The 22066-nt window shown below is 54.9% G+C and overlaps 1 protein-coding gene across 2 annotated transcripts; it reads left to right on the top strand.

The window, feature by feature from the left end:
* Positions 1 to 11386: 11386 nt before the first annotated feature.
* Positions 11387 to 20604, top strand: LOC123351363 (protein NKG7-like). Of its 2 annotated transcripts, none has more exons than XM_044990655.1 (5): positions 11387 to 11520; positions 18840 to 19059; positions 19501 to 19647; positions 19853 to 19981; positions 20278 to 20604. In XM_044990655.1, exons 2-5 carry the CDS (start codon positions 18885 to 18887, stop codon positions 20322 to 20324), a joined length of 498 nt encoding a protein of 165 aa, XP_044846590.1. In that variant the 5' UTR covers positions 11387 to 11520; positions 18840 to 18884; the 3' UTR covers positions 20325 to 20604. The 2 variants fall into 2 exon arrangements, with proteins under 2 accessions (XP_044846590.1, XP_044846591.1); XM_044990656.1 differs by having other exon boundaries at positions 11389 to 11520; positions 18843 to 19059.
* The last annotated feature ends 1462 nt before the right edge of the window (positions 20605 to 22066 follow it).

Genomic DNA, 22066 nt, shown 5'->3' with positions numbered 1-22066 from the left:
CAGCCTAGCCAGATGCGGCCGCGCCCAAGAGAGCAAACGTGAGCCGTGAGAAAGGATCCCGCAATAAATCGCCTGTATCCTGCCCCACCTACCCCTCCTGTCCCTGCCTAGTGGCCCGTTAAAAGTCAGCATGACACTCCCATCTCGGCTGCCAGGAAGGGAGAGTTTCCTGCAGGGATGGGTTTTCATAGAGTCAGGCAGGGCTGCCCAGAGGATTCAGGGGGCCTGGGGTCTTCAATGGCGGGTCCCAGGGCGGAAGGACCCCCCGCCGCCGAATTGCCGCCGAAGACCTGGAGTGGAAGAAGCTCCGGGGCCCGGGCCCTGTGAGTGTTTTCCGGGGCCCTTGAAGTGAGTGAAGAACCCCGCTCCAGAAGCCCCGAAAAACTCTCGTGGGGCCCCTGTGGGGCCCGTGGCAAATTGCCCCACTTCCCCCCCCCTCCCCCGGGCGGCCCTGACCTCAGGAGGTATCTAGTCCAACCCCCTGCTCAGAGCAGGACCAATCCCCAACTAAATCATCCCAGCCAGTCGCTTTGTCAAGCCTGACCTTAAAAACCTCTAAGGAAGGAGATTCCACCACCTCCCTAGGGAACCCAGTCCAGTGCTTCGCCACCCTCCGAGTGAAATAGTGTTTCCTAATATCCAACCTAGACATCCCCCACTGCAACTTGAGATCATTACTCCTTGTTCTGTCATCTGCCACCACTGAGAACAGTCTAGATCCATCCTCTTTGAAACCCCCTTTCAGGTAGTTGAGAAGAATGAGGGGGGATTTGATAGCTGCTTTCTTCTGCAGACTAAACAATCCCTGTTCCCTCAGCCTCGCCTCATAAGTCATGTGCTCCAGCCCCCTGATCATTTTTGTTGCCCTCCACTGGACTCTTTCCAATTTCTCCACATCCTTCTTGTAGTGTGGGGCCCAAAACTGGACACAGTACTCCGGATGAGGCCTCACCAGTGCTGAATAGAGGGGAATGATCATGTCCCTCAATCTGCTGGCAATGCTCCTAATTATACAGTCCAAAATGCCCTTAGCCTTCTTGGCAACAAGGGCACACTGTCGACTCATATCCAGCTTCTCGTCCACCATAACCCCCAGGTTCTTTTCTGCGATACTGCTGCCTAGCCCCTCGGTCCCGAGTCTGTAGCAGTGCATGGGATTCTTCCGTCCTAAGTGCAGGACTCTGCACTTTCCATCTCTAACCACTAACCCCCACTCCCCTCCCAGAGCTAGGGATGGAACCCAGGTGTCCTGGCTCACAGCTACCCTGGCTCTAACCACTTGACCCCACTCCCCTCCCATAACCGGGGAGAGAACCCAGGAGTCCTGACCCCCTGCCCTCCCAATCACTAGACACCCTTCCTGTGCAGCTCTATGATCATTTATCTTATTGATATTATCACTGTTATACAATTACCCTTTGTTTCTGATTTTCACCCTACTTTTGTATCATTCAAGTATATAAAAAATAACTTGTTTTATTAGGAAAATATAATGTATTGCATGAGATATATGGATTAAGATAATACATTAGTCTGTGTGTATATGCAAAGCTGCCTCTTAAAATGAGGCTCTGTATTTGTCTGGAAGATAAACACACAGTAACCAAACAGGCCTGCACACAAGCTCTGACGTGTGTGCATCTGAACGTCCCGATGACTCTCCTGCCCACCAGGGACACATTTCAAGCTGCTCGCCGAGAACGGTTTAAAGATCTGACGCCCTGAAATGGAAAGAAAACAAAACTCTCTCTCAGAACACGGCTCAGAACATGAGGACGCATGCAAAAGTTTGACAAAAAACAAGGAGAAAAGGATGAAGTTGAGTGTATCCGCTGCGAATGGTGGGGCCCAATTATTAAACATTAATATTTATAGGCTTAATCGTTCAAAGCCTGCAACAGTAAACGGCTTATTCAAATGAAAAGCTTTATGTGGGGATTGTTCTCTGAACTGCGGAGGTGGCCTTGCGTTTGGAGTTCGGTGCCAGTTCTGCAGCAAACCGCACTGAATTCCGTTCATCAAAGTGCTAATTCACTGAGCACGTTTCCCCCCGTCCACCAAAATAAACCCCGAGATTTACCCTGAAAAATGATCACTAGTTTTTGGCACCGATTTTGACCTGTTTTTGTTGTGGTGGTTAATAAACACCTGGGGAAAATTAAATCCAATCCAATCCGAAAACCAAAGGGCCTTACCTACCGAGGGCACCCCACTCTCCCGATGGGCCGTCAGAGAAACCCATCCCGTCCAAATAGCTTTTCCTGAGGATGCCTCAGACAGCGAGGAGCCAATGTGGCCACCCCCTGTGGTTCAGCAAACCACCTAAAGGCATGTGGTAGCTCCTGTGACCCTGGGATCCATCTTGGGCCAGTGATTTTCCATGCAGTGGTGCTTGGGGGGGCTTTCTTTGGGACAGTCCATTTCCGTGCCCACGGCAGAGAGGATATAAATTGCAGTTGCAACACCTCCATTTTGCCTCTCTCCTGACCCGATTCTCTGGACTGTGGATTTACAATTAACAGGAACGGCTTGAACTCTGCACTGAGGACCTTCCAACCCTTTGGAAGTTACCAGGAAGACTTTGGCAAGCCGCCGTCTGTCCCATCAAACCTGGTCCAAGGACTTTGCAATCACTTGTCCGTGTAGGATTTACTACCCATTTATAACTCTCTCCTTAAACCTCAAGCTGGTTTACTAAGGCTCGGCTGACAGCCTGCTAAGATCTGAGATGATATTGATCTGGGGTAGGGTGACCAGATAGTAACAGTGAAAAAACAGGACGGGGGTGGGGGGTAATAGGCGCCTATCTAAGAAAAAGTCCCCAAAAACGGGACGGTCCCGATAAAACCGGGACATCTGGTCACCCTAACCTGGGGGGAAGTGTCTGATCCTTTGGGACTGGAACGAGCCTCACATCTGGTGAATTGGGTTTTCAGTAACCTCTCACTATATTAGCTCTATTTGTCTGGGTGGGAGCCGAGGGCTGGAATGCCTAAAGGGGACGGTGTCTGGCTTCTGGTGCAGTGGGGTGCTGCAGAGGCTCTTTTTGCTGCATCCAGCTCTCGAGAAAGCCACCGGCTCTGGGGATTGTCTGCCCGGGTCCTTGCAGTCTGCCCTGAGTGTGTCATTCTCACTGGGGGCCATCCCGGTCACAGCTCCCCTCCCAGCTCATACGTAGCAAGGGTGTGTGCTGGGTGAGTCAGTGTCCAGCCCTGGGGAGATGTATGGGCAGTGACGCACCTGACAACCCTGGTCCTGGGGAAAGAAAAGCACCAGGTCCTGTGTCCCCAGGAGAGTCTGGTGCAGCTGGGGAGCAAGCCAGGGCCATTGTACGCCCAGGGGTCTGATCCGGGTGGGGGCAGGGTACCGGGCTAGAGGGACCTGTAGGTCTGATCTGAGGTGACAAGGAGGGGGCGGGATACCGGGCTAGATGGGCCCATGGGTCTGATCTGAGGTGACAAGGAGGGGGCGGGATACCAGGCTAGATGGGCCCATGGGTCAGATCCGGGGCTATAGGGACAGGGTGGGAACTGGGTACTATATGGGACCGTGGCTCTATATCTATGATGGGGGTGCAGGTGGGACGCCAGGCTAGATGGGCCTGCAGGCTCTGAGCTAAATATAGCCCAGGCAGCAGGAAGTGCTGGGCAAAGGGAGGAATTCCAACCTGGGAGATGAAACTGTTCTCATTTCCTGGTGCGGTCAGGTCACAGGGAGCTGCAGCGTCACGTGGGATGTGGCTCTTGGTTTTATATAATCACCTCAGTTTAAATAAATGTGCTACCGAAGTGGGGATAGAACCCAGGAGTCCTGACTCCCCTCCCCCAGCTAGGGATAGAACCCAGGAGACCTGGCTCCCAGTCCCACCCCCTCCACTCTAACCACTAGACTCCATTCTCCTCCGCCAGCTGGGGAGAGAACCCAGGAGACCTGGCTCCCAGCCCCCCCACTCTAACCACTATTCCCCACTCTCCTCCCTGAGCTGAGGATAGAACCCAGGTGTCCTGACTCCCATTGCTGTGCTGTAGTCACATGACCCTTTCGCCTCCTCTTTTCCATTTCAGTTTAATGAGACTGAAGCACCTGGGCTGTTCTCCCCGGCCTGTTTTTGCCACCTCTGTGAAAACACCCCCTTTGGGGGGGATATTGTTCCTGCTTGGCCTCAGTGAACTCCACTGCCCAGTACTTATGAGACTCCCCTGCCCTGCTCCCTCCAGCACAGCACCCCCTAGCGCCGCCCTGGGACATTGGGGCCAGCCCTGACTGCCAGAGGAGAGTCACTGATGGTTTGGACTGGTTCACCTACTTCCTTGTTGAAGGTAAATAAGAAATATTCCAGTTTGCTCAGGGTGGCTCCCTCTGTATCTGGATACCACTGACTCCAGTAACTACCCCTTGAAAGGTCTAGGTGAGCTGTCCCTTTGTGGCCATTCTCCAGCTTCTCCCACCACAGAGGTGGCTGCGTCTCAGTGCTGGGTGAGCTGTCCCCATGTGGCGTTATGTGTGGTTGTTCCCCAGGTGCCCTGCCCCAGAGGTGGCTGCATCTCCGCGCCAGACGAGCCGTCCCCATGCCACGTCATTCTGCAGCCGTTCCCCAGCTGCCCCACCCGAGAAGCAGCTGCATTGCCTACTTTTCTCTCTCTTCCCCCTCTCCCCTGACGCTCCCCAGAGCTGGTGAAAGCCGAGGAGGGAGGTGGAGTGAATGTCACACTGCACCTTTGCTTGGCAACACAGGCATGCAGAAGTCTGTGACCGTGGGTGCCTGGAGACCGGAGGAGACGCAGTCGGGTGGGGAGTCAGCTGGCATGGCGTAGGCGTCCTGAGCTCCCCTCCCCCCTGGTCCCACTACTGGAGGGGCCCATTCTAGTGCCCCAGCTATGTCAGGCCTGGAGGTTGTCTCCCATCCAGCATCCCTGGAGTGGCCAAGAGCTAGAACCCAGGAGTCCTGGCTCCCTGCCCCCTTCCCTTCCCTTCCCCACTAAACTCCCCTCCCCTCCCAGTCCTGGGGCTAGAACCCAGGAGTCCTGACTCCCTGCCCCCTTCCCTTCCCTTCCCCACTAAACTCCCCTCCCAGTCCTGGGGCTAGAACCCAGGAGTCCTGACTCCCTGCCCCCTTCCCTTCCCCACTAAACTCCACTCCCCTCCCAGTCCTGGGGCTAGAACCCAGGAGTCCTGACTCCCTACCCCCTTCCCTTCCCCACTAAACTCCACTCCCCTCCCAGTCCTGGGGCTAGAACCCAGGAGTCCTGACTCCCAGGCCAAACCCACTAGACCCCACTCCCCTCCCAGAGGTGAGGCTAGAACCCAGGTGCCCTGGTGCTGGCCTGGGGGACAAGGAAGACCTGGGGTTTGTCACCGCTTGTTCGTTGCTATCAGGAAGTGGATGAACGGGCTGCAGAACAAACAGATCAGTCAAAGACGCTGGCCTCGCCCTGGCCTCCCCGCACTGCCGCCTCCCGCCCTGATCTCCCGCCCCCAGACCTAGGCCTCTGGGTTGGTTTAAACTTGGCCCAAACCTGGTGGCTGAGAGAGCCGCCTTTCATTGTTGCTACATATAAGGAACAATTAAACTCCTCTATAGAACCAAGTATAAGGCAGATCTCATGACCTTTAATATTGCCTCACCGTCACCAGTACGGCTAGAGGATCATGTTCTCACCAATGTAGAAACATTCACCTACTTGGGAAACACCATCAGCCAGGACAGTGGAAGAAGCCAGGACGTCCTGTCCTTGTTGAATCTCAGATTTCTTTTGGCCCAATCCTCTAATTTGTTTAGGTCACTCTGGACCCTGTCCCTACCCTCCAGCATATCTACCTCTCCCCACAGTTTAATGTCATCTGCGAACTTGCTGAGGATGCAATTAATTCCATCATCCAGATTAATAAAGATGTTGAACAAAACCGTTCTCACCAATGTAGAAACATTCACACACTTGGGAAGCACCATCAGCCAGGACGGTGGAACAAGCCAGGACGTCCGGAACAGAATCAGTAAAGCCAGGAACACCTTCAGGAGCTTAAATACAGTCTGGAAATCATCAACATACAACACCAAACCCAAACTCAAGATTTATCAGAGCTGGGTACTTTCAACATTACTTTACAGTGCAGAATGCTGGGGAATGAGAACGTCTGACATGTCCAAACTGTCTTCATTCCATACAACCTGCCTCAGAAAAATCCTCCGTATCTTTTGGCCCAGAACAATCTCAAACCAAGCTCTGTTGACACAGTGCAGCCAAGAGGATCTGAGCCCCATCACTGCCAGGAGGCGCTGGAGATGGATCGGCCATGTGCTTCGGATGGCAACTGATTCCATCACCAGACTAGCAATAAGACGGACACCTGAAGGGAAGCGAAAATGAGGCCTCCCGAAAACAACACGGCGAAGAGCTGTGGAAGCCGAGCTTAAAAACCTGGGGCAGAGCTGGGGAACCATTGAAAGACTTGCCAGAAAGAGACAGGAGTGGAGGAGCTTGGTCACTGCCCTAAACACCAGAGGCATAATAGGAACATGATGATGATGATAGAACCAGATAGATGAAACAATTGCAGCCTCCACTCAGAACAAGAGCACACCTGGGCAGAGGAGTTTCACTGGGTATTGTCTGTTGGAAGGGGTGTGTCTGTGGACAGAAGCAGCAGAAAGCCAGGGAAGCTTCCAGAACAAGCACTTGGAATGTGGCCCTCAGAAAAGCGAACAGAGAGAGAGAGAGGGGGTGAGCGCGCTATTGGGCACAGTACTGGCTGGAAGGGGGCTTGGGATTGCAAGCAAAGAAACTTTCTCCAGCTCTTTGATTCCTGCTGTATTCAGGGAAACAGGCCCTTGTGCATGGACAGGATCCTCTAGACCCTGAAGAGCGGTGAACCAGTCAGGTCAAAAAGGAGTAAAGTTGATGTGAGCAAGGGATCCACTTTCCAAGAAGAGAAAATTGTGAGCCGAGATTTCTGTGGCGCCAAGATGGAGCAAATAACAAAGGCATTGCAGAAATTACAGCCGGCCGAGAGGAAGCAAAACAAGACACGAAGCAGCCAGAGACTTTGCAGACGGAAGTAAACCAAGACCTATTGTATAACAGCAGGGGCTGGAAGGGTGGATGGGAGTGTTCCTGGTCTTGCCCACTAGGGGGTGCTGTGCACACTGATAAAACTCAGGCGTCCTGCCTCCCTCATCCCCCACCCCTCCAATTGACTCCTCTCCCCTCCCCAAGCTGGGATAGAAAGAACCCAGGAGTCCTGTCTCCCAGCCCCCACTCTGTTCAGAGCTAGGGATAGAACCCAAGAGTCCTGGCTCCCAGCTCCACATTTCTCTCTGCGGGTTTGGGCTGGATCTTCATTGTACTCAGGCGTCTCTAACATCCAGGGGTGTCTGATCTCTCAGCCCTTTGTCCCTCCCCAGTCACCCAGTGACTCCGCCCGGCGTCGGCGCTAATGGTGCGGGGATGGCCAGTCTGCTGGTTGTGTGACCTTAAAGCCAAACAGCACTTCCCAATTTCCAGGAACGGCTCTAAAGGCTGCTAGGGGCCAATGTGCACAAAAATAAGAAAATTACAATAAACATCCTTCCCTAAGCGCTTTGGAGAGCTGGAGTCTGGGGCAGAAAAGCAGCCGGCGTTTACACAACATGCTAAAGGCGGATCAAAGGAAACAGATTTGCCACCCAGCAAATCATTAACTAGCAGGGTTAAGGATCCAGGTCCTGCTATGCCAGGCGCTGCCCAGACACATAACGAGAGACAGGCCCTGACCCAGCTGAGATCAGAGCCCTGTTGTGCCAGGAGCTGCCCAGACACAGCAAGAGACAGTCCCTGCCCCAGCTGAGATCAGAACCCTGTTGTGCCAGGAGCTGCTCAGACACAGCGAGAGACAGTCCCTGCCCCAGCTGAGATCAGAGGCCTGTTGTGCCAACCTCACTCTGGAATCCATCAGCGACAGACGCTTTTACAGCTGAGCCCATCCTCACTAATCAGCTGCGGTTAAGAGCTGTAAATAGTCCCTGAGAGAATACGAGCCATCTGATTTCACGGTCCCTAGCTAAACACAGTAGGGAGAGAGACGGGGATTCCTATCTACACGAACGGCGGGCACAGCTGAGAGCCGAGGAACGCCGGGCCCTCGGTCGAGCTAGTCAGCCACACTTGCGCTCGAGTCTGCGAAGCCTTGAAATCACCGACACTTTTGTGCATCTCCCCGGTGCCCTTTGCGGAGCGTTTCGGCCCGTTCCAGAGCCCGGCCCCTGCCCCAGTGCTGTGATTGCCCCGAAACAGGGGAAAACCAGGACCACTGAGACCACCTAAAAAGCCCTGTTACCGGTTTCCCAGCGTACAGCCTGGAACTGGGCGACTGCTGAGCTCTCTGGCTTAGCAACCTGGGCTCCCTCTCACACTGTGATGCGGTGACAACGTGCAAACCCCTCTAAGTACTGCACGTACACAGCCATCCCCAGGCAGGGACACACCCAGCTGAACTCCATGAATGGTCTCCCAGCCCCTCATGAACCAACACTAGAGAGGCTCCACAATTCCCCACAGCTCTCGTCAGCCTAGGACCCCAGAGCTGCACCGTCCTGCTCTGGTCAGAAATGTGGATTTTAAGTGATTATAAGTAGTGAGCGTAGAGATCAAAGTTGAGAAATAAAACATGAAATCCCAATCCGAGTTCTACAAACTAGGCAGGGTTTGAGTCGAGCCGTGTCTCGCCCTGACGGTGGTGTTGTTCCTTAATACACAAGCTGAGTCACTGAAAACCCACCAGAGAATCACCGAAAGGGGTCTCCAGACGTAAAGAACGCAGCCACGCCCAATCAGAAGGGGGCACTCGCTAGAGGCGGGTGCCAGCCCCGTCACACCGATCCACCACTTCCACCCGCCTTGGCAACCTGAGCAGATTTCCCAGGCATGTCAACCACAGCGCGGTGTTTTAGGTAAAATATAAAGCAGGTTTATTCACTACAGACGGATGGATTTCAAGGGATTGTAAGCAGTGAGTGTAGAGATCAAAGTCGGTTACCTGAGAAATAAAAGTAAAATTGCAACTGAGTTCTCTTGAATCAAACCATGTCTCGTGCGGATAGACAATACAGGCAGGTCACAGCTCCTCCATGCACCAGCAGGGACTTCCCGTCAGGTTAAGACCCCCCTCCCAAGTTCAGTGTCCTCCAGACGTGTTTCCAGGGGTTGGATTGTGGGGGGAGTGAGGCCAAGGGATGACATCACTTCCCCGCCTTTATAGTTTCTTCCAGCTCACTGAAAAGCTCTTTTGCTATGACGTGAGTCAAGCAGCCTCCATTGTCTGCCTGCTCCCTCTGAGAAGTCTCCATTGTCTACGGTTCCTGGGATAGTCCCTAGGCGTGTGGATTCCTTTAATGGACCATTAGTGCATCTGGCTGCTCCAGTGTTGTACCTGAAAGGCTGGTTGTGGGGGGTTCCCCACCTCATATTTCAGTAACACACACGTAGCAAAACGTCACAGCTCCCCATGCAATGACAGCACAGCCAATCCAACAGGGCATTAATGTTCAACAGATCCAGCCTTTTAACCAGATACCTCACAAGGCAGACTGCACAAAATTATATCGCCGTGGTAAAAATGGGGGTTCCATGCTGTTGCTTTGGGGTACAGAGTATCTCAGGCCCCAAAAGGTCAGCTTGGAAGGCAGGGCCACCCAGAGGGGGGGGCAAGTGGGGCAATTTACCCCAGGCCCCGGGCCCAGCAGGGACCCCCACGAGAGTTTTTCGGGGCCCCTGGAGCGGGGTCCTTCACGTGCTCTGGGGGCCCCGGAAAACTCTCGCGGGTCCCGGGCCCCCGGAGCTTCTTCGCTCCCGGTCTTCGCTGGCGGGGGGGTCCTTCCTCTCCGGGATAGAAGGACCCCCCCCCCGCCGCCGAATTACAGCCGAAGCGGGACCCGCCGCCGGAGTGCAGCCAGGTCTTCGGCGGTAATTCGGCGGTGGGGGGGTCCTTCCGTTCCGGGACCCGCCGCCCAAGTGCCCCGAAGACCCGCGGTGGGGGCTCCACTCCGGCGGCGGGTCCCGCTTCAGCGGTAATTCGGCGGAGGGGGGTCCCCGCCGTGGGTCTTTGGGGCACTTTGGCAGCGGGTCCTGGAACGGAAGGACCCCCCCGCCTCCGGCTTACCGCCGAAGCGGGGCCCCCTGCCGCCGAAGACCCCTGGGCGGCCCTGTTGGAAGGCAGCTCTGTCCTGCTCTGGAGGAAGCCAGTGTTCGGGGAAACCCGGCATTCAGGCCCGAGGGGTCGGGCAGCAGCCAGTCACGCAGCCCCTGCAGAAGGGGGGCCGGCGAGGCCCAGCTGCCCCTAAAATCCATGAATACAAGTGCCCCATAAAGAACGTGGGGGTCATAATTTACAAGCACCAGCCCTTGGGTTAGCTGGAGCAGCAGCTAACGAGGAACCGTATTCCTCGCCGGCTGTGGCAATATTCCCAGGCACGGGAGCGGCAGCTGGCTCCAAAGAGGAAAAGAAACTGCGTCAGCGGCTTCCAGGCTCGTCAAGGCCACACACTTGCTATTTAGATGGCAATGAGGTCCAGTAGTTAGAGTGACTAGGAGTCAGGGCTCCTGGGTTCTTTCCCCAGCGGTGGGAGAGGAGTGGGGTCTCGTGGGTTGGAGCAGGGGGCCTGGCAGTCAGGACTCCTGGGTTCTATCCTTATTTCTAGGAAGTGAGTGGGGTCTAGTGGGTTAGAGTGGGAGGGGCTGGGAGCCCGGATTCCTGGGTTCTCACCACATCGAGGGGAGGGGGAGAGCTGGGAGTCCTGGGTTCTATCCCCATCTCTGACGGGGGAGTGGGGTCTGGAGTCAGGACTCCGGGGGTCTATGCTTGATTCTACCCCTTTGGAGACCCTCATCTCGCTCCTCTGATGCTTTGAGATCCCAGCTGGCCAGTGGTAGAACAGGACAAGCCTCATCCCTTCACCAGGGTCTCTCGGAGCACGGGGGTCGTGGGCCTTCGAACTCTGACCCAGCAGGCACATTTGGCCTGTGGCTGGGGAGTTTCCAGTGGTGAAGGGGTTAATGAGAAACAATCGCCTTCCTGTTTTCCGGAAAGTGGAAGTTCCTCTGTTGTGGTTGGAAAAGAAAGTGGAAGGCTCCAGTGGTATAAACTGTGGAGAGAGCCAGGGGCACAACCTAGGAGTCCTGGCTCCCAGCCTCCCCCGGTCTAACCACTAGACCCCACTCCCCTCCCAGAGCCAGGAACAGAACCTAGGAGTCCTGGCTCCCAGCCCCCACCTGCTCTAACCCACTAGACCCCACTCCCCTCCCAGAGCCAGAGTCCTGGCTCCCAGCCCTGCTCTAACCTTCTTATCGCTGGACTTTCCCCTCATCTGAACAGAAGATTCGTTGTCTCTAATTAGCAGGGAGTTTCTCTCAGCTCCTTTTCCTCCCTGAGCATTGCTGTGTGCCCGGGCGGCAGCTCCAGAATGGCATGAGTGCGTCTTTAGCATTTACCTTCCAGAACTGTCTTGGTTAGTGTCAGCAGTGGGATCAGACCAGGCCTCTGGCCCAGGTAAGAGCTGCTGTTTGCAGAGCTCCCCATCCCCGCAGCTTCCCTTGTTTTCTGCCTCAGTTTCCCCCAGAAGTGGCAGCCGTCTCTCTCAGCTGCTGGGATGAAAGGCAGTATGGAAAAGCGATGCCCCAGTGTTCCCAACACTCCTGCTGCAGTGATCTGTTTTTCTACCCCTGCGAATATCTTCTTCCACATAACTAGTCCCTGCCTCGCAGCTCAAAGTGCGATGGGGCTAAAAAGGGCCCAAGGCGATCCTCAGATGTGTAAACAGGGGAGTCCTCAGTAGGGGTGGGGAGGGGTTTTTAGCCTCCAGCTAAGGCACCGGTGAGAGTGCCGCTGGGATGCTGCGTCCAGCTCTGGTGCGTGTGTTTTTAAAAGGAGGTTGACCAGCTGCAGAGGGGGCAGAGAAGAGCAGCAGAAAGGGCCTGACAGAGAAAGACCTGAGCGAGAGGTAACGTAAGCAGGGTGGATAAGGACCTTCCCGGGCAGGAAACCCCGGGTCATCAAGAGCTCTCGAATCTCGCGGAGAACGGCAGAAACAAGAGCCAGCAGCTGGACGCCCAAGCCAGGCTCATTCCAGTTAGAAATCAGGCACACTCCCCACGATGGCGGCGAATCCTCTGTCTCTTGGCGTCTTCAGATCTAGACCGCCAGCCTTGGTGGAATATGTTTATTGGGTTTAGTGCCGGGGGAGCTGGGAGTCAGGGCACCCAGCTTGAACCCCCAGCACTGGGAAGGGAGTGGGGTCTAGTGGATTAGAGCAGGTGGGACTCCTGGGTTCAATGACCAGGCAGTTTCTCTCACTCAGCATCACTCAGCAACGTTGGAGCTGGCTGATGGGGTGGGGCTCGTGGGCTGTGAGAAGGGAACAAACCTTTGGATGGGGAGAGCAGGGTCTGTGTCCACATAATGGACACTTTCCCCCGCGGCCCCCAGCTGTCTCGCGGAGTCAGCAGAGAAGCCGAGCTGGGCTGGAGTGAGGCCTTCGAGGGAGGAGGTGATGCAGAGAACAGGTGAGGGCTAATTTAAGCAGATCCCCCCCGACTGCATGGGGAATGCAACTGTCTGTCCATCCCCATCCACACCCAGCTATCTATACATCCCTATCTAGACATCCCCTTACACCCCCCTCTATCTATCTTATCTAGCTATCATCTCTCTATCCCCAGATACACCCACTCTATCTATGTATTACAGCAAGGTGCCAACTCTGCTAAAGTTAACAGCAGTTTGCTGTTTACAGGCCACTCCTAAGTGCTCTAAAATCCACATGCTCTCTCCAATTGTCTTAGCAATTTGCTGTTCTTCATGGAGGAGAGTTAATGATCTACCTGTGGGGTCATTGGCACTAGTTTGCTGAGATACAGCCCCTGCCCCTCCCCATCCAACTTCTTCAAGTTCAGAGATTCTCCCAATGCGTTTTTTTGTGCGTACTTGCCTTCTAAAGATCTGATGGCTTGATGGGGGTGTGGAGGGGAGAGGGAGATGGAAATGGTGGTGGGAAGGGGGCTACATATTGCAGGGGATGGGGGAAGGAGAGGGATACACCAGCCTCTCTCACAAGCTTAAAGTTCCCGTAACCATCATGTAATAAAACTGCCCCATTTCTAGGGCACGGACCTGGCCGGAGATTTCTCTCTCCAGCCCTGCGGGCAATGACATGTTGCAGGTGGTTCAAAGCAAGGCCAGTCACCCCATTCCGCTGCCATGAAGCATGCGGCGCAGCCGTCTGTAGGGTTGCCAACTTTCTGACCGAACAAAACCGAACACCCTTGCCCTGCCTTTTCTCTGAGGCGCCGCTCCGCTCCCTCCTCCCTCCATCGCTTCCTCTCCACCACCCTCACTCACTCATTCATTTTCACCGGGCTGGGGGGAGCTGGTGAGGCTCCCTTTTCGAACAGGTGTTCGGTTGAAAACAGGACACCTGGCAACCCAGCACTTAGCAATCACATAGTGGCTGCGTGGCCTTGCGGAGAGAACAGCAGATTGGAGCTCAGAAAACCTGGGCCATATTCCCAACTGCCACCTGCCTTCTGGGTGACCTAGGCCAAGTCATTGCCCAGCTCTGTGCCTTGGTTTCCCCATCTATATGATAGAGACCAAGGGACCATTGTGATCATCTAGCCAGGCCTCATGGATAACACAGGCCTGAGAACTGCCCCCAAAATAATTCCTGGAGGAAATCTTTTAGAAAAATATCCCATCTTGATTTAGGAATTGTCACCAGTGGAGAATCCACCATGACCCTTGGTAAATTGTTCCAGTGGTTGTACCCTCCCTGTTAAAAACTGACGCCTTATTTCCAGTCTGAATTGGTCTAGCTTCAACTTCCAGTCATTGGCTCTTGCTAGTCCTTTGTCGGCTACATTGAAGAACCCCATTATTAAACATTTGTTCCCTACTGCAGTGCTGGTAGACTGCGATCAAGGCACCCCTTAACCTATCTCCTTGTTAAGCTGCGCCTGGCTCTGTTTCATGACTCTGCCTCCAGCCTAAAACTCATACATCCCCACCCCGAAGACGGCCATGCAGGACAGTCAGCGGCTTCAGAGAGCAGGGATTGGCCAGATTTGCTTTTGTCCTCGCTCCTGGCAGGTGCTCAGTGAGCTCCTTGCACTGGACTCAGTCCGCTTGATGGCTGCATCTGCCAGCCTCTTTGAGATCTTTTCATATTGAGTGGCAAAAAAAATTGGTCAACGCAGGATTAAGGATGCCCAGGGGTATCTCGTGCCCTTGCCCAGCACCAGGTTCAGCCAGACTCAGTCCTCTGCAAGCCAGCAAATGCAGAGGGAAGGCAAATGCCCAGGCAGCCTTAACTTTGCCCCTGGGGCTATCAGTAGCCAGGGGGAATTATCGGCCTGCAGCCCAGCTGCATTGCAGGGTGGAGGGGTTAGACGGAGCATCTTGACAGAGCTGTGGTTGTGATCTGCAGGTGTATATGGGCCCCTCTCGCTGCCCCCCGCCCCCCGCGTGTGATCCAAGGCAAGAGGGGAACGCATACCTTGAGAGACCCAGTATGTCTAATCTTGGCAGAATTCGATTTCGATTTTTTAAATACTTTTGATAGACAATATCAATGTTTATTTTTAAGCATTTTCCCCTATTTTTATCAATTTAAATGTTCCCCGTTGCACACAGTTATGGGGTTTAAGCCTTTTTCCCTAATTTTTATTTACTTAAATGTTCCTAGTTGTGGGAAGTTATAGTAGGGGTGGGATCAGACAGTCGGGGAGGGTTGGAAAAAAATTATTTAATGTCAGTTCCACTATATCCTTTCAGTTCCGGTTGCCCCATCTCAGAAAGGAGACAGTCGATCTGGAAAAGGTTCAGACAAGGGCAACAAAGATGCTCAGGAGTCTGGAACAGTTTGTGGACGAGGAGAGACTGAAAAGATTAGGGTGGTTCGGCTTAGAAAAGAGGCGACTCAGTGGGGATATGATCGAGGGCTATGAAATCATTAAGGGGCTTGTAGAGGGGCAGACTCACCCCTGCGGCGCCTCCTGCTGGTGACTTCTGGGACTTAGCTAGATTCCAGCTCCAGAGCGCCCTCTGCAGGCCGGTGATCCGCCTGTCCTCTGGCCCCCGTGTCCCTCCCTGGACCCGATGCCCTTTTACATGGGGTGCTGCCCCCTGGCAGTAACCCCTCAGTCTTAGGGTCTCCCCTCCCCAGGGAACCCCCAACTTCTATCTCCACCTTGCCTCAGTGTATGGCTACTGCCAGTCATTGTCTAGCCCCACACTCTGGGGCAGGCTGCAGTATCAGCCACTCAGCACTGGCAAGGAGGGCTTGGACCTGCTGCCTTGGCCTACCCCTGGGCTGCCCCCTGCAACCCCCAGTACCTGTTAGCCCAATGCTAGGCCGCAGCCTGGGGCTTTCCAGGCTGGAGCTCCCCAGCTCCTCTGCCTTTCCCCAGCCCTGCTTCACTCAGGTACCCTGTGTCCAGCTCCCTGCAGCCAGGCCCTTCTCCCTCTACAGGCAGTGTCTGCCCCTGGCTTCCCTGCCTTTATAGGGCCAGCTGAGTCTGTTTGGGGTGTGGCCCCAGCTGCAGCCACTTTCCCCAATCAGCCCAGCCTTTAGTAGCTCCCAGCCACAGCCCCCTCCCAGGGCTGTTTTTAACCCTTCAGGGCAGGAGCAGGGGTCCACCCTGCTACAGGGGTGGAGTAAGTGACTAGAGAAGCATTATTTACCCTTTCCCACAATACAAAAAAGCAGGGGTCACCCGATGAAATGAACAGATGGCAGGGTCAGTATAAACAAGAGGAAGTGATTTTTCACACAACAAGGCTCCGTTAACCTGTGGAACTCATTGACAGGGGACGTTGTAAAGTGTAACTGCGTTAAAAAAAGAACTGGATAAATTCCTGGAGGATCGGTCCATTGACGGCTATTAGCCAACATCGTCAGGGATGCAGCCTCTAAATCTCTGACTGCCAGAAGCTGGGAGGGGAAGTTGGGGTGGAGCTCTCCAAAATTACCCTGTTCTGTGTACACACCCCTGAAGCTCTCATGCTGGTCATTGTTGGAGATACTGGGCTAGATGGACCATTGGTCTGCCCCGGGATGGCACCTGTTATGTTCTTATGACAATAGATGCTGCGATTCAAAAAGTGAAACTTCCCCACCCTTAAAACATGAACTTGCAGCTTTGCATGTCAACCTACACCCAGCAAATACCTTGAAATCAAACTCCAGTTGTGCCCGGGGCAGCGTTCCTCTTACTTTTTCCTATCGGTCAATTTTGATCATCATAGATGGAAATGTCGGTTAGTGGATGGATGTGACATGATCCTCAGGGTACAACATGGAACTGTGGTATTGCTGTGCCTGCTTAACTCTGCAGCCTGGGCTGTGTCTCACAAAGCTGTGCCAGTCACAAGCAGCAGTCCCCTCCAGGCTCTGCGATCACTCAGCCCCATGCCCAGCTAAATTGCACGAAGGCTCCCTGAGCCACTCATGGATCATACAGAGAGAGGCACCAGCCATTCACCCCACCCGCAAGCCTTGCACCCCATCTGACACTGCTCATGACTACCTTGGATGGTGAAAACTCACTAATTAGTTCGCCGCTTCATTAAAGGGTAGGGGACGTGCAACAGCCCCTGTTAACCTGAGCTAAGATTCCCCAAGCACTTCCACCAAAACACACTGTTTTAGGTAAAATATAAACCAGATTTATTAACTACAGAGAGCTGGATTTTAAGTGGTCATAAGTAGCAGGCCCAGAGGTCAGAGTCGGTTATGTAGAAATAAAAATAAATTCACCGTCTACATTCTTCAGACTAAGCAAAATTTGTATCAAGCAGTTTCTCACCCTAACAGATGTTACAGGCAGCTCACAGTTCTTGATACACAGGCTGGATTCCCTCTCAGCCTGGGACCAATCTCCTCAGTTCCAATCTTTGTCTTCCAGACTATCCTCCGGGTGTTGAGCGCCCAATGTATCTGTGCCCTTTCTGAGGAGTGTGGATTCTTCCTGGTGGGCCACGATGGCCTGTCTGGCCAGCGATCGCTGTGCCTTTGTTGCCACTGAAAGGCCGGCTGCGGGCATCTCCCAACGTCACAAAACACATGTAGCAAAACGTCACAGCTCCCCATACAAGGCTAGCACGTACAATCCAACCGGGTATTAATGTTCAACAGAGCTAGACTTTTTGAACAGTACCTCACAGGGCAGGCATTGTATAAAACCCATCGTAACCACACTGAACCTGGAGGTTCCCGGGTGTGATTTTGAGGTATGGAGTGCCTGGTGGGTACGGGGAAATCGCAGGGTCACCCAGAGGATACAGGGGCCCTGGGAAAAGCAGGGGAGCTGGGGTGCTCACCCGGTGGTGGTCCAGGTCTTCGGCGGCATTTCGGCGGCGGGGGGCCCTTCAGTCACTCCGCGTCTTCGGCAGCACTGAAGAGCCCCCTGCTGCCGAAATGCCACCAAAGGCCTGGACCGCCACTGGGCCAAGGATGGCGGGGCCCCTGCGGGCAGGGGCGGCTCTAGAAAATAGGCTGCCCCAAGCAGCCGTGCGCAGCGCCGCCCCTTACCCGGTCCCGCGGCGGGTCCCCTCTTCCCGCGGCTCCGGTTGAGCTCCCGCAGGCATGCCTGCGGCAGGTCCACCGGCGCCCGGGAGGAGCGGACCTGCCGCAGGCATGCCTGCGGGAGCTCAACCGGAGCCGCGAGAAGAGGGGACCCGCCGCAGTCATGCCTGCGGCAGGTCCGCTCCTCCCGGGCTCCGGTTGACCTGCCGCAGGCATGCCTGCGGGAGCTCAGCCGGAGCCAAATGCCGCCCCCCAGGGAAAGGGCCGCCCCACGCGCCTGCTTGGCGCGCTGGGGTCTAGAGCCGGCCCTGCCTGCGGGGCCCAGGGCCTGGGGCAAATTGTCCCACTTGCTCCCCCGGGTGGCCCTGGGAAATCAACATCAATCAACAGCGGATGAAAACCAAACGCTTTGCATTGCGTAGGGCGTGTCCGCAGCAGAGCGTCGGCTTATCCTGCCGCGGGGATTGGCAGCTGTGGGGCAGGAGCCAGGAGAGGAGCCTGGTCCGTGGGTTTAAAGAAGGGGACGTGAAGGGCGAGTTAGATGATGTTCCGCACGTGAGGGGAAGGCGCTGAAATGGCGGTGAAATGTAGCCCCCGGGCTGAGTTTCACAGCTTCTCAACCTTTTTGCTACCAGGGACCAGCTTGCTGCTTTCCTAGACTGTGTCAGGGAGATCTCAGGGACCCGTCATTGGGAAAGACGGGGCAGGCAGCTCCTGTTAAATACATGGCACAGGTGGGGGGCAGGGAGGGTTGTGTTATGGGTGAAGGTGGCACACGAGCGTGGACCCAAGTGCTGTGTTTCCTGGTCTGCAGAGGTTGGTTGATCTTGGTGTTCGGGAAGGGCCCAAGATCCCCCTACCCCGGGCAGCCTTAGCTCTGCGTCAGAAATCTGTTTGGAGGCTGAATCAGGCTAATTGCAGGTTCTCTCCGTCCGTGGTCTGGGTGGGCTCTCGCTAGAGTCGCCCCCCCTCTCCGGGACTGTCCCGGCGTCTCCAGGAATAACGAACCTTGAATGAACTATTCTGTCATGTGATGAAACCTCCAGGAACACGTCCCAGCCAAACTGACAAGCCTGGATCTCGCTCTCTCCATCCCAGGTTTCCCTTCACTGCAGCCCCTTATTCGTACCCTGCCCGCCCCGGCCAGTGCGGGGGGACAGTTGGGGTCATGGCCCCCTCCCCATCTTTCATTTCTTCCCTCTCGCTCTCTTTGGTCCCTCGCATTCTCCCCTACCTGGGACAGGGAGGCTGGTCTGTGACCATCCCTATTTCCCATCTGGCTTCCCAGAAGCTCCCTCCCCCCTGAGGATCGGGCCCCAGGGACCCCCCAGCGATGGTGCTTATCCGGATCGCAAGCGTCATCCTGGCTCTGCTCAGCTTGGTGCTGCTGGTGGTGGCCCTGGTCTCAGACAACTGGGTGAAGGTTAATGAAGCAGAGGGGAGTCATCTTGGGCTGTGGAAGATCTGTGTGTCACAGATTTGCATCTTGCGTCTAACCAGAGTACCAGGTAAGGAAGCTGTGGGACTGTCCCCAGCTCTGGGAGGGAAGTTGGGGTCTAGTGGTTAGAGCAGGGTGGTGCTGGGAGCCAGGACTCCTGGGTTTTCTCCCTGGCTCTGAGGGGAGTGGGGTCTAGTGGGTTAGAGTGGGGGGCTAAGAGCCAGGACTCCTGGGTTTTCTCCCCAGCTCTGGGAGGGGAGTGGGGTCTAGTGGTTAGAGCGGGGTGGAAGCTGGGAACCAGGACTCCTGGGTTCTTTCCCCAGCTTTGGGGGGTGGGTGGGGGGAGACAGGGGCATGAGGTCTAGTGGATTAGAGCAGAGGGGGCTGGGAGTCAGGTTCTCTCCCCAGCTCTCAGAGGGGACGGGAGTGGGGTTTAGTGGGTTAGAGGGCAGGGAGTCAGGACTCCTGGGTTCTATGCAGTTACTGATTTAACCCCTTCCCCACCCCACAGGTTTCTTCCACACCAGCAGGTTTTTCATGATCCTGGCCATGTTCACCGGGTTTCTCTCCTTCTTCGCTCTCATCGCCTCCTTCGTTTGCTCCCACTTTCGCTCAGTGTCCCTGACCCTGGTCTCCACCGTGGGCAGCTTCAGTGCAGGTACCACACCCACAGGGCCCCCTCCTCACCGGCCACTCCTGGCCCCCAGGTCCCACAGCTCTATGGATCCCCCTGGGGAGATGCCCCTCTCCCCTGGCATCCTGCCCTGGGCTCTGCAGCTCCCCCTGGCGGTGGGCCGGGGCAGGGGCTGGGACTGAGCGTGGGACGCACTGAGGGGTGTCCGTGCTGTTCCCTTTGGCCCTAGGTGTCTGTGACATGATCGCGCTGGCCGTGTTCACCAGTGCTGATTGCCAGCTCGTCATGCCAGGAATCCTCTCCTACAGTTGGTCCTACGGCCTGGGCTGGCTGTCCTGCTTCCTGTATCTTGGAACTGGTGAGCGCACCTAGGGCTCTGTGGGCTGAGATGCAGCCACCTCTGGGGTAGGGCAGCTGGGGAACAGCCACACATAACATCACATGGGGAGGGCTTGCCCACTACTGAGATGCAGCCACCTCTGGGGCGGGGCAGCTGGGGAACAGCCACACATAACATCACATGAGAATGGCTTGCCCACCACTGAGATGCAGCCACCTCTGGGGCGGGGCAGCTGGGGACCAGAGAATGATGCTTCCATTGATTCCACCACTGTCCTTAACCCATTTCTCTCCTCTGCCCCACCCCTCCCACAGGTGCGGTAACGCTGCTCACCCCAGGATCCTCTTACAGCCGAGTGTGAGGCCCACGCCGCCCCCTAGGGATGGAGCTGGGAGGGCTGGATGGAACCTGCAGCGTCCTGGGGATGAACCCTGAGCAGGGCGTGTGAACTTGTGTGTGTCTGTCTGTCCTACTGCCCTCTGCTGGAGGGGATGAGCCCTGCTGTGTGTATATGTCACTCTGGGCTCCCACAAACCTCCATTGCAGCAATTACACCCCTTCACACAGACCCCCCCCCGTCCTCCTCTCTCCTTCCCGGGGCCCCCAGCTGAACCCCATTTCTTCCATGGAGATTAAAGGGCCTGTCCTCCAAGCCTTCTGTCTGGTGATTTCTGGCCCCTCAACAACACCCCCCATCCCCATCCCCCACCACTCCCCTGGGGTGAGTGTCAAAGACAGGCAGGACTCCTGGGTCCTCTCCCCAGCTCAGGGAGGAGAGTGGGGTCTAGTGGGTCAGAACACGGAAGGGGGGTCAGGACTCCTGGGTTCTATTCCTAGTGCTGGGAGGAGCGGGGAGACGACCAATGAGAGCAGGGGAGTCGGTTCGGCTCACATCAGCTCTGGGAGCTCACTCTCTGTTTCTGGGGGTGTCGGGGCTGCAATGTTATAAAACGCTCCCCGTCCAAAGTTGCTTCATTGCTGACCCTGACCAGGCGCCAGAGGGCTGAGGCCGCTCAGCCGCTGACATCTGCAATGTCAGAGACAGAAGGGCTGGGCAGGGGGGTGACTCAAACAGGGGGAGGCCGGGGAAAGAGATGGGCGGGTAGCCAGAGTAAATCAGGGTCTGAGTAGACGGAGGGTTTTTTCCTTCCTTAGATGCTAGTTTTTGAAATGATGTGGAAAATACCCCCCCAAATTCTTGTTTTTACATCTTGACCCATCTCCAAAATCATCCACATTTAGCCTTCTTTAAATTCTGTCATTCCCAGATTCACCACAGAGATTTCACAGGGGTGGAGAAAGGTGACAGGCCGGCAAAAGAATTAATATTGGGAGCTCAGTGACTGCTAGCAGTTGGTAAATGTGAGCGGGAGCAGAGATCCCACTTGAAAAACCCTGCTGTGGAAAGCAGCTTAGAGCTAAGCAAGGAAGATTAGATTTTTACGGGTAAACGTCGTTAAAGTTTTATCTAATCCTTTCACGCCGCGCTGTAAGCTGCTTTCAGCAACAGGATTTTAACGCTGATTTCACTGTTTACACACAAACGGACGAGAAAGTCTTTCCTCATCGGTATTAATCAAAGTTTACAGCCAGGCAAAGGAAGAAAACTGCTGACGAAGAATTTCTTTGAGTCAAAATCCAGCAATTTGGACTTTTGAACTAGGCCTGTTACAAGTGGAACAGGTCTGATTTGTTGCTTGATGGCTTGTCCTTTGTGTATTTTGCCACGTGATGTTGACAGTGGATGTTGTAAAGAGTTATAAAGCTGTACCTCCTTGAGCCCCAAGATCGACTGCCTGTAAATAAAATCACCGGCTAACCGCCCCGCCACGTCACGCGACTGCACGTTTACAGAGACACATTTGAAAGAAAAACATGGTAAATTGTCCGGCGAAGTTTTTTAAAAAGTAAACATGGAGTTCCGCCGAACACGTTTCTATCTAGGCTTGGCAGAGAGGCATTTTTATCGGTGAACGTCGATGTCAAGGGGTGGAAAAAATATCTCCCTTGATAATAATTGACATTTACAGAGTAAGTCGAACGCTGCTTGAGAACGTCTCGGCGTTTGATTTCAGGATATTGACTTTGCATATGTGAACCAGC

This window comes from Mauremys mutica, chromosome 17 (genome assembly GCF_020497125.1).
Source record: "Mauremys mutica isolate MM-2020 ecotype Southern chromosome 17, ASM2049712v1, whole genome shotgun sequence".
Lineage (NCBI taxonomy): Eukaryota > Metazoa > Chordata > Testudines > Geoemydidae > Mauremys > Mauremys mutica.
This window is presented reverse-complemented; position numbering and strand designations above follow the sequence as displayed.